Source organism: Takifugu rubripes, chromosome 16, assembly GCF_901000725.2.
Source record: "Takifugu rubripes chromosome 16, fTakRub1.2, whole genome shotgun sequence".
NCBI lineage: Eukaryota > Metazoa > Chordata > Actinopteri > Tetraodontiformes > Tetraodontidae > Takifugu > Takifugu rubripes.
The window spans coordinates 8,549,534-8,570,165 of NC_042300.1; the positions used below are offsets into that span (position 1 = coordinate 8,549,534).

General features: G+C 45.4%; 4 protein-coding genes across 5 annotated transcripts; all 4 read left to right on the forward strand.

Moving 5' to 3' along the window:
• The first annotated feature begins 347 nt into the window (after positions 1-347).
• gata4 (GATA binding protein 4) lies at positions 348-6,562 on the forward strand. The gene is made up of 6 exons (XM_003971672.3): positions 348-1,096; positions 4,572-4,738; positions 4,843-4,968; positions 5,284-5,365; positions 5,444-5,580; positions 5,657-6,562. Exons 1-6 carry the CDS (start codon positions 574-576, stop codon positions 5,780-5,782), a joined length of 1,161 nt encoding a protein of 386 aa, XP_003971721.1. The 5' UTR covers positions 348-573; the 3' UTR covers positions 5,783-6,562.
• A 2,291-nt stretch (positions 6,563-8,853) lies between these two features.
• Positions 8,854-13,906, forward strand: fdft1 (farnesyl-diphosphate farnesyltransferase 1). Of its 2 annotated transcripts, XM_003971717.3 has the most exons (8): positions 8,854-9,070; positions 10,424-10,521; positions 11,244-11,427; positions 11,534-11,662; positions 11,831-12,022; positions 12,229-12,405; positions 12,606-12,758; positions 12,827-13,906. In XM_003971717.3, the coding sequence occupies exons 1-8, from the start codon at positions 8,972-8,974 to the stop codon at positions 13,052-13,054; spliced, it is 1,260 nt and encodes a 419-aa protein (XP_003971766.1). In that variant the 5' UTR covers positions 8,854-8,971; the 3' UTR covers positions 13,055-13,906. The 2 variants fall into 2 exon arrangements, with proteins under 2 accessions (XP_003971766.1, XP_011610382.1); XM_011612080.2 differs by lacking the exon at positions 8,854-9,070 and having other exon boundaries at positions 9,147-10,521.
• A 109-nt stretch (positions 13,907-14,015) lies between these two features.
• Positions 14,016-16,523, forward strand: ctsbb (cathepsin Bb). Its single transcript, XM_003971718.3, has 10 exons — positions 14,016-14,135; positions 14,420-14,573; positions 14,646-14,731; positions 15,012-15,126; positions 15,215-15,330; positions 15,520-15,605; positions 15,671-15,814; positions 15,904-16,020; positions 16,088-16,216; positions 16,324-16,523. Exons 2-10 carry the CDS (start codon positions 14,457-14,459, stop codon positions 16,398-16,400), a joined length of 987 nt encoding a protein of 328 aa, XP_003971767.2. The 5' UTR covers positions 14,016-14,135; positions 14,420-14,456; the 3' UTR covers positions 16,401-16,523.
• A 354-nt stretch (positions 16,524-16,877) lies between these two features.
• LOC101071149 (phospholipase ABHD3-like) lies at positions 16,878-20,289 on the forward strand. Its single transcript, XM_003971719.3, has 9 exons — positions 16,878-17,257; positions 17,750-17,910; positions 17,990-18,172; positions 18,411-18,456; positions 18,738-18,850; positions 18,928-19,101; positions 19,180-19,228; positions 19,321-19,486; positions 19,577-20,289. The coding sequence occupies exons 1-9, from the start codon at positions 17,138-17,140 to the stop codon at positions 19,768-19,770; spliced, it is 1,206 nt and encodes a 401-aa protein (XP_003971768.1). The 5' UTR covers positions 16,878-17,137; the 3' UTR covers positions 19,771-20,289.
• Positions 20,290-20,632: the final 343 nt, after the last annotated feature.

Consider the following 20,632-nt stretch of genomic DNA (forward strand, 5'->3'; position numbering starts at 1 on the left):
TAACTCATTTAGTTTCACATTAGGTCCATTCAGAGGCTTTCTCCAGACCTGGATTCGTTCGTGTAACATTTGTGACTGAAGCCTAGGTGCAGAAGATTTTCGGTCACTTTTTAAGGCCAAAAAAGGAGAAAGAAACAGAAATATGTTCAGGCTAATTTCATTTACGTTTTATTTATTGTAGCGGATTTAACAGGAGAGTCATTAAATGCTAAAATTACAGATGGTGTCTTGCAAAAGTCCAGATAGGATCTAATAAAGAATGTGTTATTTGTTTGGTGTGAGTGGGACAACCTTTTCCACGTTTGAGGTGGAAGAGAGAGGGAGAGAGAGAGGGAGGGGGATAATAACAGCTGCTTCTTGATCATAGGTAGTCTATCGCCTCTCACTCCTCCTCCTCTCTCCCGGGACTTCAGACTATTCCCAATTTTCCCAACTTTGCCCGATTGTTGCTCTCAGCTGTGCGGATTTACGCGTCCAGCCCTTGGTGCGTCCATCTCAGCCAGTCTGCGTAGCTGCAGCCCCACTATCACTTTCTCTTCTATCAACACGGATGTCCAGCTTCAAGGAGAGGATATGTATCAGGGTATAATGACAAGCAACCACGGACCCCCTTCCTACGAGGCCGGTTTTCTCCACAACACCTCGGCTGCCACCTCTCCGGTTTATGTGCCGACCACCCGGGTGGTCACCCCCATGATCCCGGCGCTGCCTTACCTCCAGACGCCCGGTGCGTCGCAGCAGAGCAGCCCCGTGTCGAGCCACTCCGCCTGGGCGCAGCCGGGCTCCGACTCGGTGTCCTCCTACAGTCACTCCCCGGTGTCGCCGCGGTTCGCCTTCTCCACCAGCCCGCCTCTGTCCTCCGGCGTGGCCGCGGCGCGGGAGACGGCGGCTTCCTACACGAACGCTCTCAACATCTCCGCCAACGGGAGGGAACACTACGGGCCCCGGAGCCTCGGCGGCTCCTATCACAGCCCTTACACGCCCTACATGAGCCCGAACGTGGGTGGGACGTGGCCGGCCTCCCCCTTCGACAGCCCGGTGCTCCACGGGCTACAGTCCGGCACTGCTACCGGCGCAGCGCGGCACCCGAACATCGGTGAGTGACTGAAATTCAGGTCTGTTTTAGTCCATTTACTGAATAACTGTTGAAATCATCAATGGCATCAACTGACATTTAAAAAAAATGATATCATCATTATCATTATCATTTAATTACCACAGAAACATAAAGGACGTGAAGGTGGAAGCTTCACCCTGTCAGTTGTTTATCTTATTTATGGCATATTTGTGTCGTAAATAAGAGAAGAATGAAGGGAACTCTTAAAAAAGATAAATAATTACTACTAATTATTACTCAGTACTCAAAATAATGCGGCTTGAAAAATGATTGGTGGGGAGAAAATAGAGCTGGATGATTTCTGATTTCTGATGATTTCAAGTTGTTTTTGACATCTGAAATATAGAAAACACAAGCAAATCTATACCTCATAAAATGTAGATCATGCTAATCTAAGCTACATGGGGATGGATTAGCATTTTAAAATGAGGAATAACCCAAAGATCATGCTTGAGATTTTATTTCACAAATGAACAAAAATCTTGGGAACATTAGTCTCTAATTTCCTGAATTTCGAGACAGGTTCTCCTTTACTATGACTTGTTTTACAATGATATTTTTAATACTCAATCGAATTTTTTAAAAGCGGAAATAAACTAAAATGAAGGTGGTGTGCGCGTTTTGCCTCCATTGAAAAGGCTCCCCGGGTAATTAAATCAAAGTTAACTGATGTCATTTTACTTTGTTTACATAAACTACACCAATAACTACTTTTATTCTAAATAGAATATTCGCGGATTTACTCGCCTATTTAGTTTCCACATAAATATTAGCGAATGCGCGTTGGGCCCGCTGTTACATTTTAGTCAAAATCAACACGAATAAAACGCAGAAACTTGGTAAAGAAAAATGGATGATATGTTTTAAATGGTTTGGTTTCGAACCATCCAGTTAATGGACAACGAACAAATAATTTCAACCATTTAAAAGAAGCGAGAAGAAAAGTCCACTAATAAGAATTTCCATAATTTCATTCGAAATTAAACCCGCGCTTCTCCGGGGTTTTTTTTTGGAAGTTTTTGGAAGTTTTACTGACAGATGACCTAAACGAGGGACAGAAATCACGTTTCCAACAACAATTTCGTGTTGTCACATTCGGGTCATGTGACCTCAGGAAGAGGTCAGCTCTGGTTTTAGCTGCGAAGTATTTCGGGGACTTTAAAAAAAAGAAAAAAAAAAAAGAAAGAAAATTGGGGATTTTAGGTTGTAGTTGTTGCTCTTTAGAGTCGGCGTCTCCAAAACTGTCAAAAAAGAAAGAAAGAAAACTATTTCCTGTCTGCTGAGACTCAACTATTTCCTTGATCAGCGTTATTGTCCCGCACTTCTTGGTTTTCCTACCGGCAGACGCAGCTTAATAAAACCAAACGCTCACCATTAATAAACCCCAAAAACAATCATCCATGCAATCATTCTGGTTATCAGCTCTTTCTCTGAGCACGCTTCAATAAGTTCGATGCCGAGAGCCTCGAAGCTGCAGGAGTGTGCCAGATAACCGCATTGATCCGGGGTGACCTCCTCATCTGATCACAATCGCCTGTTTGATCACTGATGGAGGACAAACAGCCTTCATCTTATTGTTTCTCAGCTGCAAATTAAATCAAATGTTGCTGTTTGATTAAGGGGCTGTAAAGTGATGAGAAACTTGGGATTATCACGCGTGTGAGGTCCTCCAGCAGGATTCAATTTAAACTCACCATTATTTACCAGTGTGAAGCCTTCTGACAGAAATATATCGGCTGGATTATGGTTCCTAAATATCAAATACTGCGTGCACATTTGGCGCACATTTGATCCAAAGAGGCAGAAAGTTGTGTAAAGTGTAATATAAGGAAATCAGATACATTTGAAAAATATATTTTTTAATATCAGTATTAGCAAAACACGAATTTAAACGTGAGAACTTTCATATAAGAATGATTTTCTAACACAAATATATAAAAAATATTTGAAATTTCATAATGGCACAAATATAAATGTATAAAAAGTGCAATATTAGAATGCAAATGACTAATAACATAACTATCAATTATAGTTGTTTGTTAAGAAAATATATATATATATAAAAAAAAACATTGTGTGTGATGTCAGATGACGAATTATCGAGTCATTTACATCATTTTACAATTTTGTTAATATTCTTCTATGGCTTTCAGTTATTAAACATTTTCCTCATGTTAAATTGCGTAGCTGCCAAACTGTTCCAAAATATCCCGCAAAATAAAGCTGAACTGAATAAATATTAGTGCGTGACACGTATCAGATGGACATTTACGTATTTTCTCACCTTTGTCCTCTTTAGCATTATCATGACTGTTTTAAAAACTGGTTTTCTGATAACCACACATTGGAAAAAGCAGGAATTCTGCTGTTGTGTTGGCTATGATGGGCTGGCTCAAGGTTACCTCGCCCCATATAAGCTCTTGTTTTTCTCGCAGACCTTGAGGCTCTCAGGCAGATCCTCAAAAGAATGAAACAGCTGGGCAACAGGAGCAGATTGAAATCTGATTTAGCGCTCCTCACTATATATTCCTGAGAATTTGACAGGGTTTAAGAGGCTGGCGCACCGTGGGCCGTTGGTGTCTCAGCTGTATGGAGAGCAGAGACAAACTGTCACGTCTCCGCAGCAGATTGATGCCTCCTTCCCTCTAAACGTCTAAGTGGTTCTTTGGAGCGGCTGCTGAGTCCCTGATGAGAGAGATATGACACAGAGGCCCTAGTTGAATATGATGGAGCTCTCTTCCATCTCTATTTCGAGCCCGGTTTATCTCATGAAACAGCGAGATAAGGAGATTCCAGAATGCAGCTGTGGCGGCCTGTACATGGCGCCCCCCACAGGCTCAGATATGCCACTGCAGCTGATAGTCAGTTTATATCTATTTATTTATTTTGTGGCAGCATTAAGATACTAATTGATTTTGGGGAAAAAAGAATATTGTTTCATCGGTACCTTTTGAGACAAATAACTTGATTATCATAATTCATTGGATTTGAAACCTTTTTCCAAGTCTCTGGGAAAGAAACTTTAAAAGCTCAAATAAAACTAGACTATTTTCATTGGAAATCTCGGAATTTGCTAACTCCATATGCTAAATTATTGTTTAAATCTTAATACACCAGATGAAAAACAAACTTTATATTATAAACTTTGCTTTATGACTTTTTAAAAGTCATAAAGCAAGTTGAATGTTTTTTTTTTTAATTTTACATTATACGGCAGGGGAGAAAGTTCAAAAAGCCTCATTTGGATTTTCGCTTGTTTTAAACTTGAATCAGCTTCGTCATAGTCAGGATTTTAGGATAACGATTGTCAGTCTTGTTTAGTCTTTTTACTTTCCCATTCTAAAAAAGCTTTTAAAAAAATCTGCATGTCTGTGTAGATAAAAAAGCCTAAAATGAAAACTGGCTCTTAAACTAAAAAGCTGAATGATGCTCTTCATCTCTTCCTCGTCGTCAGACCTATTCGATGACTATGCTGAAGGCCGAGAGTGTGTCAACTGCGGGGCCATGTCGACGCCCCTCTGGAGGAGAGATGGTACCGGCCACTACCTGTGTAACGCCTGCGGACTGTACCACAAAATGAACGGCATCAACAGACCTCTGATTAAACCTCAAAGACGGCTGGTGCGTGACAGAGCAGGACTCACCACGATGATGGTGTCCCCCCCGAAATCTCATCCTTTAATCATTTCCCCAACCAACGTGTATGGGATGTTTTGCCTCCGCAGTCTGCCTCGAGGAGGGTGGGCTTGTCCTGCACCAACTGCCACACCACCACCACCACCCTGTGGAGGAGAAACGCAGAGGGGGAGCCGGTGTGCAACGCCTGTGGCCTCTACATGAAGCTGCACGGGGTGAGACGTCCCAAACACTGCTGGCTCATCGACATGGGTTCTAAACGTCACATAAAAAGTGTCAGCGTTCAGAGAATAGCACTGCCCGTTTGCTTCAACGCTTATCGGCCTCAAACGTAAATACAGAGAGGATAAAGCTTTTATTTTTTTTAATGTGTAACCCAGCAAGCTCCCAGCCGTTTGAAGATGAGATGTTTTAATCTCAAAGAAACGTCATGGGGTTAAAAATGAGGCTCCCCAAGACAAACTTTCCCAGACGAAATGGACAATCCGTTTGTTTAAACGTTCTTTTTCCGCTCATTTCTGTCCTGGCAGGTACCTCGACCTCTGGCTATGAAGAAAGAGGGAATACAGACCCGCAAACGCAAACCCAAGAACCTCAACAAGATCCAGCCCGGTGAGCTCTGCAGCATGGGGTAAAAACTCATCCTTCTGACTTCAGCCAGTGTCTGAGCAGCTCTTTGGGGCTCTGCAGGGACCCCGGGCGGTGAGGGGACTCCCGTCACTCCGAGCAGCACTCCCCGGACCTCTGCCGCCTCAGAGGAGCCTCGCCACATCAAGACGGAGCCGGACACTCACAGCTTGTACACACACCACAGCGCGCATGCACAGGTGGGCCACCATGCGGGGCCGAACAGCTTCCCTCACGTTTTAGCCCAATACATCATGTTTTGACTCTTTCCTGCAGATTTCAGCCCTGCCTGCCTACATGACGGCCCACGGTGGGGCCATTCCTCTAAAGATGTCTCCTGGGGGCCACACTGGCTCCTCTGGCTCCAAAGCCGAACCCTGGAATAGCCTAATCCTGGCCTAAAAGAGCCGCAGCCTGACAGCTCAGTGATTGCTGATGAAGACCACCCGAGACTGCCGATTCACAAGTGGAGCGTGACCACGCCAGTGGATCCAGGGTGATCCACTGGGCCCGGGTAGATGAAAACAACAGAACTCCGCAGACCACCAGCAGCCACTTCCCACCCCTTAGTCATTTAAATGTCGGGTTTCATCCTGCCGTGAATGCGATTAATCACCAAACATGTCAGACACTGTCATATTAGTTGCAAGAATGATATAAAGGAGGTAAAAATATGCTTTATTGCAAGGAATGCAGAGTTATTTTGAGCCTTGAACTGTCAGCCAATCAAATTTGTCTGTGACATCCCCAACAGGATTAATGCAGACGCCGTCACTCCTGGAAGCAGCTCGCCGGCGGCTCGTTGTGTTTGCCTTCGCGTACTGTGTGGGTTTGTCCTTTCAAAAAAGCAAACGACATGATAAAATGCAGCTAGCGGGTCGTGCAAGATAAACCATGTAATAACTCACACTGGTGTTTCACCATACACGCGCAGAACTTCTTAAAAAGCCAAAAGATGCTGGTATTTATTATTAAAGACACACAACTGCGTTTCTATGACCTATGTGCTGAAGGAGTCAGTGCGAGATGATGGGTGCTGACGCCTGTGACGGAGGGAACGTGTAAATGTGAGCTATAGCAACATGTAATTACTGAAATATATGAGAATATGTGTAAAAACTCCACTCCAGTATAATTGTAACACACCATTTGTGACATATTGTAAGTAAATTCACATTGTGAGACGGTTGTCTGCCGCACGTTTTCAATCCTGCGCTGAAAATCGGAACTTCCCAACATGCAAATTTGCGACATCTTTGCTAAAAACCCGGACAGCGGACTGGTTAAAGCTCCTCTCTGATGAACTCAGCATCTTTCTCCTCCGCCGTCTCCTCCCAGCGCCACCGAAGCGTCGACCTTGGGTGACCCCCAGATGTCCAAACGTGAGCCGAAAGCACAAGCAGATGTTGTGCAGCTTCAATGTTGCACTTACTTACTGGGCGAAGTCCCCGTTGAAGAGCGCACAGGCGTCTGAAATGCCTCTTCCACCCGGGGCTCGCTCAAGTTTTATCACAAGGAAGGTCAAAGGTCATCGGAAATGTTTAACAGCAGAAAACAGGCTTTCATTTAAAGGATTTCCTGTCTTTTCCACTGCTTTCACGTAGCTTTGGTGGTCTCTACTCTAGTCTATACAAAGCAGGTGTTTAAATCCCTGAACAGATTTTATTTAAATCCGTTGAATCCCCGACATTTCAAATAACCTTTATCAGTCTTTACTCCCTTCCTGTTCCAACACCCTCGAGCTTTCTGAACCTCAGCATGCACGGTTTAGCTTTTCTGGCCAAACGGGGGCTGTTCTGAGTAAATACGGCTGAGACGGCGTCCGTCTCCAGAAGTTCCTGGGTTTGTTGAATCACAGCGTCCTCACTGTGCTCCCTCGGCTTTTATCAGGAAAATAAGGTCCATAAAAGAAGAACTCCTCTGGCTTTTCAGTGACGGCCCAAGAATGCTGCTTATCTACGAAGCCACACTCCTCAGTTACGTCAGTGGAACTCCAAAAATCTTCCGTTGACCTCATCACTGAGGAAAACGTCTTGGCTGTCTGACCTTCAGATGCTCCATTACTTTGCTAATAGAGTATTGTGTATCGACCCAGGATGTCAGCACATGAAATAACCCCCCCGGTGTCTGACAGCTCGTTCTGATATAATTGCATTATAAAGCTTAGAACACAGTAGCACCTCCATGTAACTATGCAATAAAACTGTAAAATGAAGTAGATATAGTGGACAGGAGACACGATCATCACACTTGGTTTGAAAGAGTACCGGTACTTTGAACATCAATATTGCATCAAAATACGGCAAAACAATAAAGCTCTCATTCTCTTTGAAATGCCACATTTGAACTGTTAATAGAGTCTAGGATTAAACACAGTGAATAGATGATTGCTGTTCAGCAATAATTGATTACTTAGAGCTATTTCCAGGATTCAAATCATGCTAAGTTAAGCCAAAAATATTGTAAATCAACTTCACGACCTTTGACCTACAGTATGCTGTAAGTACTCACAGCTGTCCGGTTCTGGCCACACTGCCAGTCTGACACCGGTCCAGGAACAGTTTCTTCAGGCACACTAAAGGACTCTGATGGATCACCAGATGCCTACGGCTCAACCTGCCCAGTTTCACCACCAGATGAACTCACCTTGAAAGCTCCATCCAGGTTCATCAGTAGCTGACTAAAGAGCACGTGTCTGTCTCTGTAGAGGACCACCCTGTTATCCAGTCCAACCAGTTCCAATGAGTATGCAGGAAGAAATCTGTTTTTAATGAAATGACTGGTTTTAAAAATGGAACTCATCTATTGTGTTGCATCGTGTTTCTACAGTCTGGAACAGACAGTCTTTAACACAAAGTCTATTTATTATTTTACTTTTCTATAAACCATAAACCAACAAAGAAGAGAGTGGAATGAGGTGACTGTATAGACTGGAATGTTAGTTATACTCTTATCATTCTTCCAGTATGGTGAATCAAGAAGAAACTATTCATACCATTGTTGTACAACTATTTCATCCATCCAACCGCATTTATTCATACATTTAAGTTTTTAAATACATATTGTGTACAGAATGTTTGACTACGAAATATTCTTATGTGCCTTAAAATATACGTGAAAACAGACAGGAAAAAACGTGTCGATTATTTATTAATCAGAATTACTGTATGCACGAGAATTATGAAAAAAAGTAAAATAAAAGAATACATTTCATATTTCACAGTGTAAAACGCACCACACCATCCATAAACGGGATTATATTCTGTTGATGTTCTCAATCTTTCGGTGGATTATATAATTTGATCTGGACAGGTACAATTTCTCCTGTCTGATTAACCGACCAATCACAAGCGGAGGCGGGACATCACACCAGATGCACCGGCCGCTCATTGGACCATTTGCTCTAAGGCCATGACAGAACAGCCAATCGGAAGCGTCAGTCGATCTGACGACGCGCGTGAGCAGGCGCAGCTCCCTCTTCGCTGTTGCCACCGCCGCGGCCGCTGCTGCATCCCGGCGTCGCGTCGCAAGGTGGGGAGCATCTCTCCAGATCTCTGCTCGTCACAGTAGCGACAGACCGCGGGAAGCGCCATGGACATCCTAAAGTCACTGGGACACCCGGAGGAGATCTTCAACCTGGTTAAATTTAAAATGGGGGGCTGCAGCGCCGTCATGCCTAAATTGGATTATGTGAGTAAACCGACTTTATGCTAATACATTTTAGAAAAAAGTCCACGTGAATGTGCACCCGGAGACATGGGTGGATTCAGATTGGAACTTCGCAGATGTGTTTATTTTTACACGCCACACTTCCCTGTGCACCACGCGCACTGCGCGCATCGGACAGGCTTCCTCCTTTATCAGCAGATGCCTGATAATTAGATCTGTGAACCATCGCTGGCTCCTTTCACACCGGCGGACATGACCATTGACGTTACGTAATGAGCTTGGGGCCGTCTGTCAGCTCTGCGCATGTTTGACGGATAATCCCATTGATTTATCCCGCAAAGACCTGGAGACAACGGGGGCCTTTATTTCCACTGGTTAAGTAAAGGGCATCACGCTTTTTATGTGACGTACATGTCAACCAAATCCTGCGTTAGCTTCCCCTTTTAGGCGAAACTCAAAGGAACGAAAAGTAAATGAAACATCCACATCCTGAAACCAGAACTGCCAAATAATACCCGGTTATAGAGGTATTACACCTCTATCAGCGTGACCAGCAGATGGACACACATGTCGTAGATATGCGTGAGCCTCAATTACCTATATTGATTGATTCTTCTCTTATTTTTAAAAACTCAGAACTTTCACCCGCATGAATTTGAGCTGTCAATAACCAACAGGAGCCACCAGGGGTCGCACTTGACTGGAATCTCAGACGTTCGTCAACTAAATAAAAATATAAATATAAAATAAAATTGAAAGTCACCCATGCAGATGTGATATGGATAAATTACCAAGCTGCAGTTGCAAATAACTCAACACAAAAATGGTCGCACGGTCTGTGCCACAAGCAGGTTGAGCAACATGGGAAAAGTGTTGTGGTGTTTTGTGTGGCTTTGTAAGCAGGCGGGGCCTCCGAAACACAACAGCAGATCTACAAACGCTCTGCACGGTCCGCGTCGCGTCGCGGCGGATCCAGAGGCGTTGAAGATCCGCGGCGCTCTTGTTTTTAGCTCGCGTGCGTGTCCCCCCAAACTGTTTTCACCTCGCGTGCCCTCTGCATGGACTGCGCGCTGCAAACGCCCCCACGGACCGCGGCGTCGACATGGACTGTAGCCGAGTATAGCTGCGAGGTCCGCGGCGAGGTCCCGTCAGGCTGTTCACATGGCCGGAGCTTGTTGCAAGTGTACGGCCACGCTGTCCGTGTTCAAGCGCTCTCTCTCGGTGGCGCCGCGGGGCTGCAGCTCCGCTCCTCGGTACCAGCTTGCGGGCTGGAGGCCCGGGGAGAGGGGCCTACAGGAGGCCTCCCGAGCCTCCAGCGCAGTCAGACCCGCCGGCTTCTACCGACACACGGCCTCTGTTTGTCTGTCCTGTCAGGAGTCCATGAGCGAGAGCCTGCGGACCTGCTACGTGTACCTAAACCAGACGAGCCGGAGTTTTGCAGCGGTGATCCAGGCGCTGGACGGGGAGCTGAGGTGGGTGACATGACGGCAGGGCTGCAGGTGAGGAGGGGTGTGTCTGCAGCGGCCATGGGGGCCCTCTCAGTGGGCAGCGCCAGGGGCGGCGGCTGCGGTGCTTCCCCTTTTCTATTGTTTTTGCAAAGAGTTCTTCCCCATGTCAAATCGACTGGCAGCAGAGTCACAGAAACGTGATTTGTCAGGATATTTGTTCAATATTTGTTGCGTTCTTTCATCTCTTCTAGAGTGCCTATGGGAGAGTTTAGACGTTTAAATACAGAAGAATTCCCCCCAAAATTCAAAATGCACACATCAAATTTAGAGGAATGGCAGATTTTGTCTTTTGCTTAATTATACTAATTCAGATTTAGATTTATCTTGCTCACAGAGATAGTTTTTTTAAATGAATTAAGTATTTTCCAGATGTGCTGGACTGAGTGTTTACATTCAGTGTAATCTAAAAGCCTTTATTCCATTCAAATCAATTTTGTGATACGTTTATTGGAGGTCAACCCGTGTTCGATTCTCTGGGAATCTTCAGAGAAATTGCTGCTGTTCATGTCTCAGGTCAACAGAGATAACAGCTGAATGTAAATACAGGCCTTCGTGTGTTTCTGGCCGACTTCTACACATACGGGTCAAAGGGAATTCTCAGCATATAGACAAAGCTGATCTGAGGTCTGAAACCTTTTGCTATTTTCGCCGGTCCCATGTTTCCTTCCCTGTTTTTTCTGATGCAGACACGCAGTTTGTATTTTCTACCTGGTGCTGCGAGCACTGGACACGGTGGAGGACGACATGAGCATCCCTCTGAACAAGAAGGTCCCGATGCTGAACGATTTCCACACGTACCTGTACCAGCACGACTGGTGCTTCACAAAGAGCCAGGAGAAGGACCGGCAAGTTCTGGAGGACTTTCCCACGGTCAGTCATGCTTCAGTAGTTCCAGATTACATGACCGACTGACTCGAATTCGTGTGAATTTGCCACTCGTGTTCGTGTCCTGTTTTGAGCTGCTCGTGTGCTGCAGATATCACTGGAATTCAGAAACCTCGCTCAAGATTACAGAGACGTCATCTCTGAAATATGCCACCGTATGGGAGTAGGAATGGCGGAATTCCTGGAAAAGAAAGTGGGATCCATGAAGGAGTGGGACCTGGTAAATGGCTGCCTGATGTCTCCATAGAGGATGAAAATATCTGTAAACTGTCTAATATTGCAGCATCTCTCTGCTCTTCCAGAAACAAACACTACATTTGTTCCACCATGTGTTTCATTGTGTGTTTTCCCACATTTCTGTTCACTGTGCGTGTTTTATTCCCGACAGTATTGTCACTACGTGGCAGGGCTGGTCGGGGTCGGGCTGTCTAAGCTGTTCTCCGCGTCTAAGCTGGAGGACCCAGAGGTGGGGCAGGACACCGAGCTGGCCAACTCTATGGGCCTCTTCCTCCAGAAGACCAACATCATCCGAGACTACCTGGAGGACACGCAGGAGGGACGTGCCTTCTGGCCTCAGGAGGCGAGTTTGCACTCTGCGGCGGCAAATATTATCTTCATTTTTGTTCCAAACTTCACAATTCTGCCTGTACGATCGAGACAAAACACACAGTCCTGCACCCGTGTATACTTAAATATTTACCCATGCGTTATCAGCAGAACGTGACTGAGAAGAAAGGATAATAGTTTGAAGCACACAGCTCTATAGTCTTCTGTGTCTCCGTGCAGGCCTGGAGTCAGTTTGCCGGTCGTCTGGAGGACTTTGCCCAGCCGCAGAAGCTGGACTCGGCGCTCTCCTGTCTCAACCTGCTCGTCACTGACGCGCTGCGGCACGTCCCGGATGTTATTGCCTACCTGTCGCGCCTGCGCAACCAGAGCGTCTTCAACTTCTGTGCTATTCCACAGGTGCTCACTGATGTTATTACTAATTTAGGAAGATAGATGTTACATGGAGTCCCTTCTCTCCAAGTATAGCAGGTTTTGGCTCCACGTGACCTTGGTAGCCGGTTGTGGGTCGAAGTGGAAAGATAAAAATATTGTTGACCTTCGTCCTTTTGCCTTGAAACAGTGTCTTTCTGACTGCATGTTGTTCTCCTCTTGACCAGGTGATGGCGATAGCGACACTGTCCTCGTGCTACAACAACCCCATGGTGTTCCAGGGAGTCGTGAAAATCCGAAAGGGACAGGCTGTCACGCTCATGATGGACGCCACCAACATGGGAGCCGTGCAGACCATCATTGCTCAGTACAGTCAGGAGGTCGGTGTCTTCTTCTGTGGTCATTTACCTGCTATGTCGGCTCGTTATAACTCAGTCTACCTTCGCAGATATTCCAAAAGGTCTCCCTGACTGACCCGTCCCGGGACAAAACCCTCCACATCCTGACTGTCATCCAGGAGAAGTCCACGTTGTCGCAGTCCAGCCTGCCCTCCAGGACCCACCACCTGTCCCCCATGTACCTGTCTGCCGCCATGCTGCTCGCCGCCCTCAGTTGGCAGTACCTGAACACCACCGCAGCGCAGGCTCAAGGCGCCGGGGACATGCAGGGACAGTGAATGCATTTCCCCTCACCTTTTTCCTCTCCTTACCTGGAAAGCACCTCTGCTCACTCTGGAGGTGCGGCTCTCCTCAGACTTACCTGAAGCACGTTGTCCGTTTGCGATTGCCCAGGACACCATGAGACAAAGGGAAGCTTCCGTATTGGACTGGGTTCATTTAGAATTGGGATTTATACGAAGCCAGCCCGATCTGGATGAATGATCCACCAACGGCGTCGTGTGGTTACAGTCACCAGCAATAATGGCACAAAGAAAACATTTCAGGGTGTTTGATGTTTATGTGTATTGTCTTACTTTGTTGTTTCGTCTTAGTTCATTTGAAGCAAATTTGAGTGGAATTTTTCAGCATGTTTTAAAATTAAAATCATTTCCCCCCATTAGGTTTGTGACAGAGTGCTACCATGCATTTAGAAGTTAAAAGAACTAATCCCCTTTCTTTTTGGTTAATGTTTTCCCAGGTCAGATATTGTGCTGGCTAAACCACTCATGAATTGTTACACTGCTGTACTCTTTAATACTGGAATTTTGCGTCGGCATAATGATGACAGCATCGATTGGTATGGTAAAAAGCTTAATTGCATCACTTCACATTCTGTAAGAAATGGGAGAAACTTGTTGCAATTCCAAGGTGCTTTTAAAGTGAGAGACAAATCAAAATGTGTAATTTGATATGGAAGGAATACATATTTAGATGTTAGCTGAAGTGCCCTTAACCCAGCGTTGGTGAGTAGAAAAACTGGTGCTCTGTGACTTTGTACAGAACCAATGGGGAGTTAATAACATTGCTATGTAATGTGAAATGTGGATTTGTACATAATAAAATCAAATAAAGATAAGTTAAATCATGAATGTTTCAAATCTATGTGGTATTTCTTTCCCCCCCGTTAGTTTCAGGTCAGTTTTAGGAGGTTTTAACCTTTGATTCGATGTTTGGTCACTCACATGACATTTCAACTGACGATGCATTCATCCTGAAGTCATGTGAACTCTTAAACCTGTAAAAGGAAAATGCAGAATGTGATTCCAGGTGTTTCATCCAGTCAGCAGGAGGAATCACATCAGAGAGACACTTAAACAGGTAAAGAGATTCTGAAAATCTTATTGTTATTGAGATTTTAAACAGAATAAAACGGCTTAGACAAGAGTGCAAACAAGGTAAATTCTATTCTGATTTTACACAGAATCACCCAGGTTGGACCAGATTGCAAACAAGCTCTAACAAGCTTTTCTTTTAATTTTAAATCATCTTAAAAAATGCAAACTGCTCTAATCTTCTGAATTCTGTTTTTGCTGAGCCATTGATGGAATTTTGACCTAAATTAGCTTCCATTCAGTTTTGTTCCTTACTATTGTATCTTTCAGCAAGAATAGTGTGTGAAAGCCTGAGCTGTCCCGCAGGATGCATTCGCTGGCCCTCCTCTGTGCGTTCCTGGCTCTCTCTGTGGCCTCTCCCCACCTCCCTCTTCTCTCCTCTGAGATGATCAACTTCATAAACAAAGTCAACACCACCTGGACGGTGAGCGGGTCTAGACAACCCACAGCTGCAATCAGATCTCCCTCAGATGTTAATTCTGCTATTTCTACTCAGGCAGGGCAGAATTTCCACAACGTCGACAGCAGCTATGTGAAGGGACTGTGTGGGACGTTCCTGAAGGGCCCCAAACTGCCACAAGTGTAAGTTTAATTTGTTAAAAAAAACAAGATTTTCCTAAAATAGTTCTCTTTCATGCACATTACATCAATGGATTTCTGGTGTAAAGGTTTCCTCTTCTTTTGCTACACACATAAAGTGACTTCTTACACACTCACTGCAGGACTTTTGCTCATATACCAAACTATTTTTTACACCCCACACTAAAACCAGCAGAAATGTGGGTGTGTGAGCGTCTCACATGTTTACCCAGGTGACAGTCAGCTGACAACTCATATCAGCTGTGCTCATTTTCTCCTGCAGGCTTCACAACACTGAAGGAATAAGGCTCCCAGACAGTTTTGATGCCCGCAAGCAATGGCCCGACTGCCGGACAATCCAACAGATCAGAGATCAGGGATCTTGTGGGTCCTGCTGGGTAAGGGTGACCAACACGCAGACAGACCCAAATGGGAGTTACTGCTTATCTGGTGTAAATAAATATTAATTTTTGCAATTTCCCGCAGGCCTTCGGAGCAGCTGAAGCCATATCTGACCGGCTGTGTATCCACAGTGGAAGCAAGATCTCCCTGGAGATCTCTGCTGAAGACCTACTGTCCTGCTGTGACGAATGTGGCATGGGGTGAGTCTCCGAGGCAACCGAGGGAGAGTAGGAGCATAAAATGGGTTACCAGGTGGATAATCTGGTAATCCCAGGACTGTAAAATAATAACAGGGAGCCTTGTGCAAGAGCTGCATGATGGGTTTAGCTTCAATTAGATGTAAGCAGTCTTCAAATAAGAGGACACTGACTGACGCTCTGGTGGTGCAGATGTTCCGGTGGTTATCCCAGCTCTGCCTGGGAGTTCTGGACAAAGAAAGGTCTGGTGACAGGCGGACTGTGTGGGTCAGAAGTCGGTAAGTGGAACTGGAACTGGACACGGCTGTTAAGGTTAAACCTGAACTCCACCCATACTTGACAGGCTGCAGACCCTACAGCATCGCTCCCTGTGAGCATCACGTGAATGGAACCCGTCCACCCTGCCAGGGAACGCAGGAGACCCCCAAGTGTGAGAAGAAGTGCATTGATGGATACCCCACGTCCTATCTAAAGGACAAACATTTTGGTAATAGTGTTCAGCCTGATTTTGTCTGCATGTTTCTCACCTTGGTTCAGTCACTGATGCCATTTCTCCATGCTTTCACCCCCCATCAGGTAAACGCTCGTACAGCCTCCCCTCCCAGCAGGAGCAGATCATGACTGAGCTGTACAAGAACGGGCCTGTGGAGGCAGCTTTCACTGTATATGCAGATTTTCTGCTCTACAAGACAGGTGAGGATGCTACAATGTTTATTTAACCTGAGCTGAATCCATATTTTAATGCTTAATGTTGCTGTAGGTGTTTACCAGCATGTGACAGGGGAGGTACTCGGCGGTCATGCTATCAAGATCCTTGGGTGGGGGGAGGAGAGTGGGACGCCATACTGGCTGGCTGCAAACTCCTGGAATGGCGACTGGGGAGATAAAGGTTGGAGAAGAAAAGTTTCTTGACCAGACATTTGGTTAATTTCAGAACAAATACCTGATGCAGTAAAGAAATATTTGCATTGGCGCATATTTTTTGTCTCAATTCAGGCTTCTTCAAGATCAAGCGAGGAAACGATGAGTGTGGCATCGAGTCAGAAATGGTTGCAGGAACGCCTCTTAACTAAATAAGAGAGTCCTCTCTACCTCATCAGCTTTTGCTTAAAATCATTAGGATGATCTCTGGTTTCTTCTGCAGTAGATAAACAGCTTTCACATAATTGATGTGCAATAAAATTAACAATTTGAAAGAAAAAGAACGTGTAACGTTTTGAATGGACATGAGTTCTTATATGGGGTTTGTAACATTTGGTGCTCTTGTGTGTTTGTCCAAGCAGGGTAACTGTAGAGCGTCGAATACGCTGTAATTAATAGCTGTAAAAATTCCATAATAAAATACGGTTTACACACTTGTTTATAATCATTTACCCAAGTACGATAGTAACTAAATGCCTCAGAATGTAGACAATCAACCAACGCAAAACACTTAAAACTGCTACTTTCACAGTTAAACGCTAGATGGTATTAGTGCATAAAAAGAAAAGGTAATTGCATCTGCGCATGCCCAGTACTTATCGTCCATATTTGTAGTCATTTCCAAGCTGTGGGCGGAGCCGGACGTTTGAAAGCCGGAAGTGTTGCGCTTTGGAACGAAGTCTGGAGCGCTTTGAAGCTTGACAGGCACATGAAGCTGATCTGCCGGCTGCAGCTGAGCCAACGCAATTTGTCAAGGTGGATAGAAACACAACAGTTAAGCGGTGGTGATTAGAGAAAGCGAACAACACTGTTGGTTGTGTTGTCCTCCTCCTCCTTGTGTTGTCTGACAACTTCGACTGTTTAATCCGAGCCAGAGAGACACGTTGCAATGTCTTTATCAGCCTTGGAACTTTGGAGTACAAACTGGGAGTGTATTTCCAGACCTTCCACCGTGCTCATCTGCTCTTTCACGGCCGCTCTGTATTACCTGTGGGGCCGCAAGTGTCAGGTCAGTCACTGCGGCCAGCAAAAGACTCATTTGAGTATTTCTGCCTTTTAAATTGAAATGTCCTGAAGTCTTTAAATTGCAACCCATTTGACTGTCATTAAAGTAAAGTTTTACGTCACACACACACACACACACACACACACACACACAACTATATAATATTCTATTTAATATATACACGTGTTTATATATATGTGTTGGTGATATGTTTGTGCATAGCACTGATCGTGCATCAACATGAAATGTTCAAATCAAGAACACGAATACTTGTGACAAAACAACACAAATCTGATGGAATAGCAGTGTAATTTTTACTGGACCTGAATTATTCTAAGCTTTTTTTAGGCTCTTCACTTTAGGATAAACCTTTTCATGAGTAACTACCTTTTAGTGTGGATCCTGAAGACGCGAGTCGAGTACATTCCTGTCATATTAGCCCCCTAAAACCCAAGTGTCTTGTTTTGAATACTCATCTGACACCTGTAATTTCAGAAACCGGTCCTGGTATCTAGCGAAGCTTTCAGCGCATTCCTCCACACTCACTGTCCCATCGTGTCGGAGCGCTTCAGACCAACCCCTTGGTGCTGGGGCGGTCGGCTGCAAACCCTCGTCTGTGCCCTCCTTAAATCTGGACCACCTACTACTTATCGCAAGTCTGCTGCGCCGCCTCCTCTGTGTTCGGTTTCTTCTTCAGCGGCACTATAAAACAGTATTTATCCCTTTGTGCCACAGCGAACTCATCCGTACAGCCGACGGAGGCCAGATTTCTCTGGACTGGGTGGACAATGAGGTCAGCGCCACCCACCCAGAGTCCTCTACTCGTCCCACGGTGTTGATCCTCCCAGGTCTGACGGGGAACAGCCAGCAGTGGTATGTGCGCCACGCCATAAGCCAGGCCACTCGCCATGGTTACAGGTCAGCACATTCTTTACCTGTGTGCCAAACTGAATTGAATGCGTCATATCCTCTTGCACTTCCTCTTGTCAGCGCGAAGCTGCCAAGTTCCTGTTTCTTATCACCCATTTGAACGAAATGTCACCCTTAATTGTATCCTTCCATTGCGTCTGCAGTTCCCGTTTTTGTGTGAATAGTGTTTTGATTGAGGTCGTTGCGTGTATTCGCAATCATTTATTTTTGTGATCGCCCCCGTCAGATGTGTTGTGTTCAACAATCGTGGCGTTGGAGGGGAAGAGTTGCTGGTGAGTACCAGTTGAACTGGATCAATTGCATTCACTTCTGAATGAGTAACGTTTGGAGGACAGAACTTCTGCAGCAGACCCTTTTTACCTTTGTGGTTGCACATTGATCTCTGTCAGTCTGCCGTCGGGTGTCATTATAACACGGTCCTCCTCATTTGCCTCGTAACATCTGTGTTTTAGACAGCAAGGGTTTTCTCATGATGAATCTCATGATGAACAAAATAAAAGAAACCCAAAATTGAAGTGGAACCGAACACTCACTCTCCTGCTCTCTGCTTCAGACGCCTGTCACTTATTGTGCCGCCGACACGTCTGATCTTGAACGTGTGGTGCAGCATGTCAAAGGGTTGTACCCAGACGCCCCTGTGCTCGGTGCTGGGGTGTCCTTGGGAGGGTGAGTAGACCAACAGTTCTGTAGTCTTGGTAAACTTGTGTTGCCTTCTCATGGTTTTCTTCTCTAATGCCGTGCAGCATGTTACTGCTGAGTTACCTGGCCCGTAAGGGCAAGGAGTCGGGGCTGGTAGCGGGTTTGACCATCTCGGTCCCCTGGGATGCTCAGAAGTCCTCAGACTCGATGGAAAAACCACTGAACTGGCTTCTCTTTAACAAATACCTCACTCGTGGCTTGTGTCGTTGCATGATCAGGTCGGAAAATTTGAGGTTTGTGAAATTCGGGCCTTCGTTTAGCGAACGATAAACCGACTTCAAATAAATCTGTTACAGACACAGGAAAGTTCTGGAGAAAGTGGCGGACATCGACTACGTCTTGAAGGCACGGACCCGTCTACAAGATTCCTTTTCCCTCTCTGCTTTTGGCTCGTCATCGCTCCATTTTCTGAACGCGATCCCTCTCCTCTCTTCTAGTCGAGGACAATCCGCGAGTTTGACGAACGCTTCACGGCCTTGCAGTTTGGTTACAAAACCTGCGAAGATTATTACCGCGATGCCAGTCCAGACAAGAAGCTGCCCCAAACTGCGGTGCCCATCCTGTGCCTCAACGCTGCAGATGACCCCTTCTCTCCTCACCACAGTACGTCAAATTTGACACCTTCATTGCCTGGATTCTCTTGGCATCCCACTGATGTTTTAGCCGGTAATTCCTTCCCCTCTCCCCTCACAGCATTCCCACTGACCACGGTCCAGGACCTCCCTAATGTGGCTCTGTTGTTGACGGCCCATGGGGGGCACATTGCTTTCCTGCAGGAACTGTTTCCTCGTGGCGAGGGCTTCATGGAGCGCGTGTTTAGTCAATACGTCCAAGCCGTCTTCGAACATCTGAAGGAGATCAACGAAGCCTGTGGCATCAAGGAGTAAAAGAGGACTTTTCCTTCTCAACCAGGCTCAAACTAATGACAATATCTCTATGCAATAGAGCCTAAAAGACCATAGACATGTTGGGTTTGGTCTAAAATTACCAACTAATTTGTAAGATTATCTGACTAATCAACCTCCGCAGTATCTGAAGGGGTTTTAATCAGCATCCATTAGCAGATGTCACAGCGCGACGTCCAGTATTTGTATTATACTCTTTACTTTACTAGTCTATCAGCTTTTTGTTTGACATTATTATTCAGATAATGCACTGGTGTGTTGACAGAAAGTCTGTAGATCGATCAAGAACAAGCTCAATGCCTCAAAAGCCTCATAATATATATATATTATATATAAATGCGAATATAAATGCGCTACTTTGACACCAGCATGTGAAGACTGTGTTACCAGCTGCTCGTTGTTTCCAGTGTCCTTCCCACTTGTGCTGTAGCTACAACTCGGGGACCTGTGGGTTGTCATAAATCACACTTGAATTAAAGAATGAAGAATCCATATATTTAATTTAGGTCTGCGTTTACATCTTTTCTAAAGCAGCTTCTTCGTCAGAGGCTGTTGTCAGCCCCAATATGCCACTTGGGCTGGTTTTGCTTTGATTAATAGTTGCTCTCGTGTTGTTCCAGGGTGGAAAAATGCCATCCTTAATAACCCCACTGGTGAATTTAAGAGCTGTTTTATCTCACACTAGTGGGGGTCAATAATGTCACTGATTAACCAGGCAGGGTATCAATAATTAACTGTGAATAATAAAGACCCACGCCCTGTGTCACAATGCTGACGCTAATGGCTCATTTGAATTCATCCGCTGATGCCGCAGCCTGGAAAAATCCTTGTCACGTGGAAAACC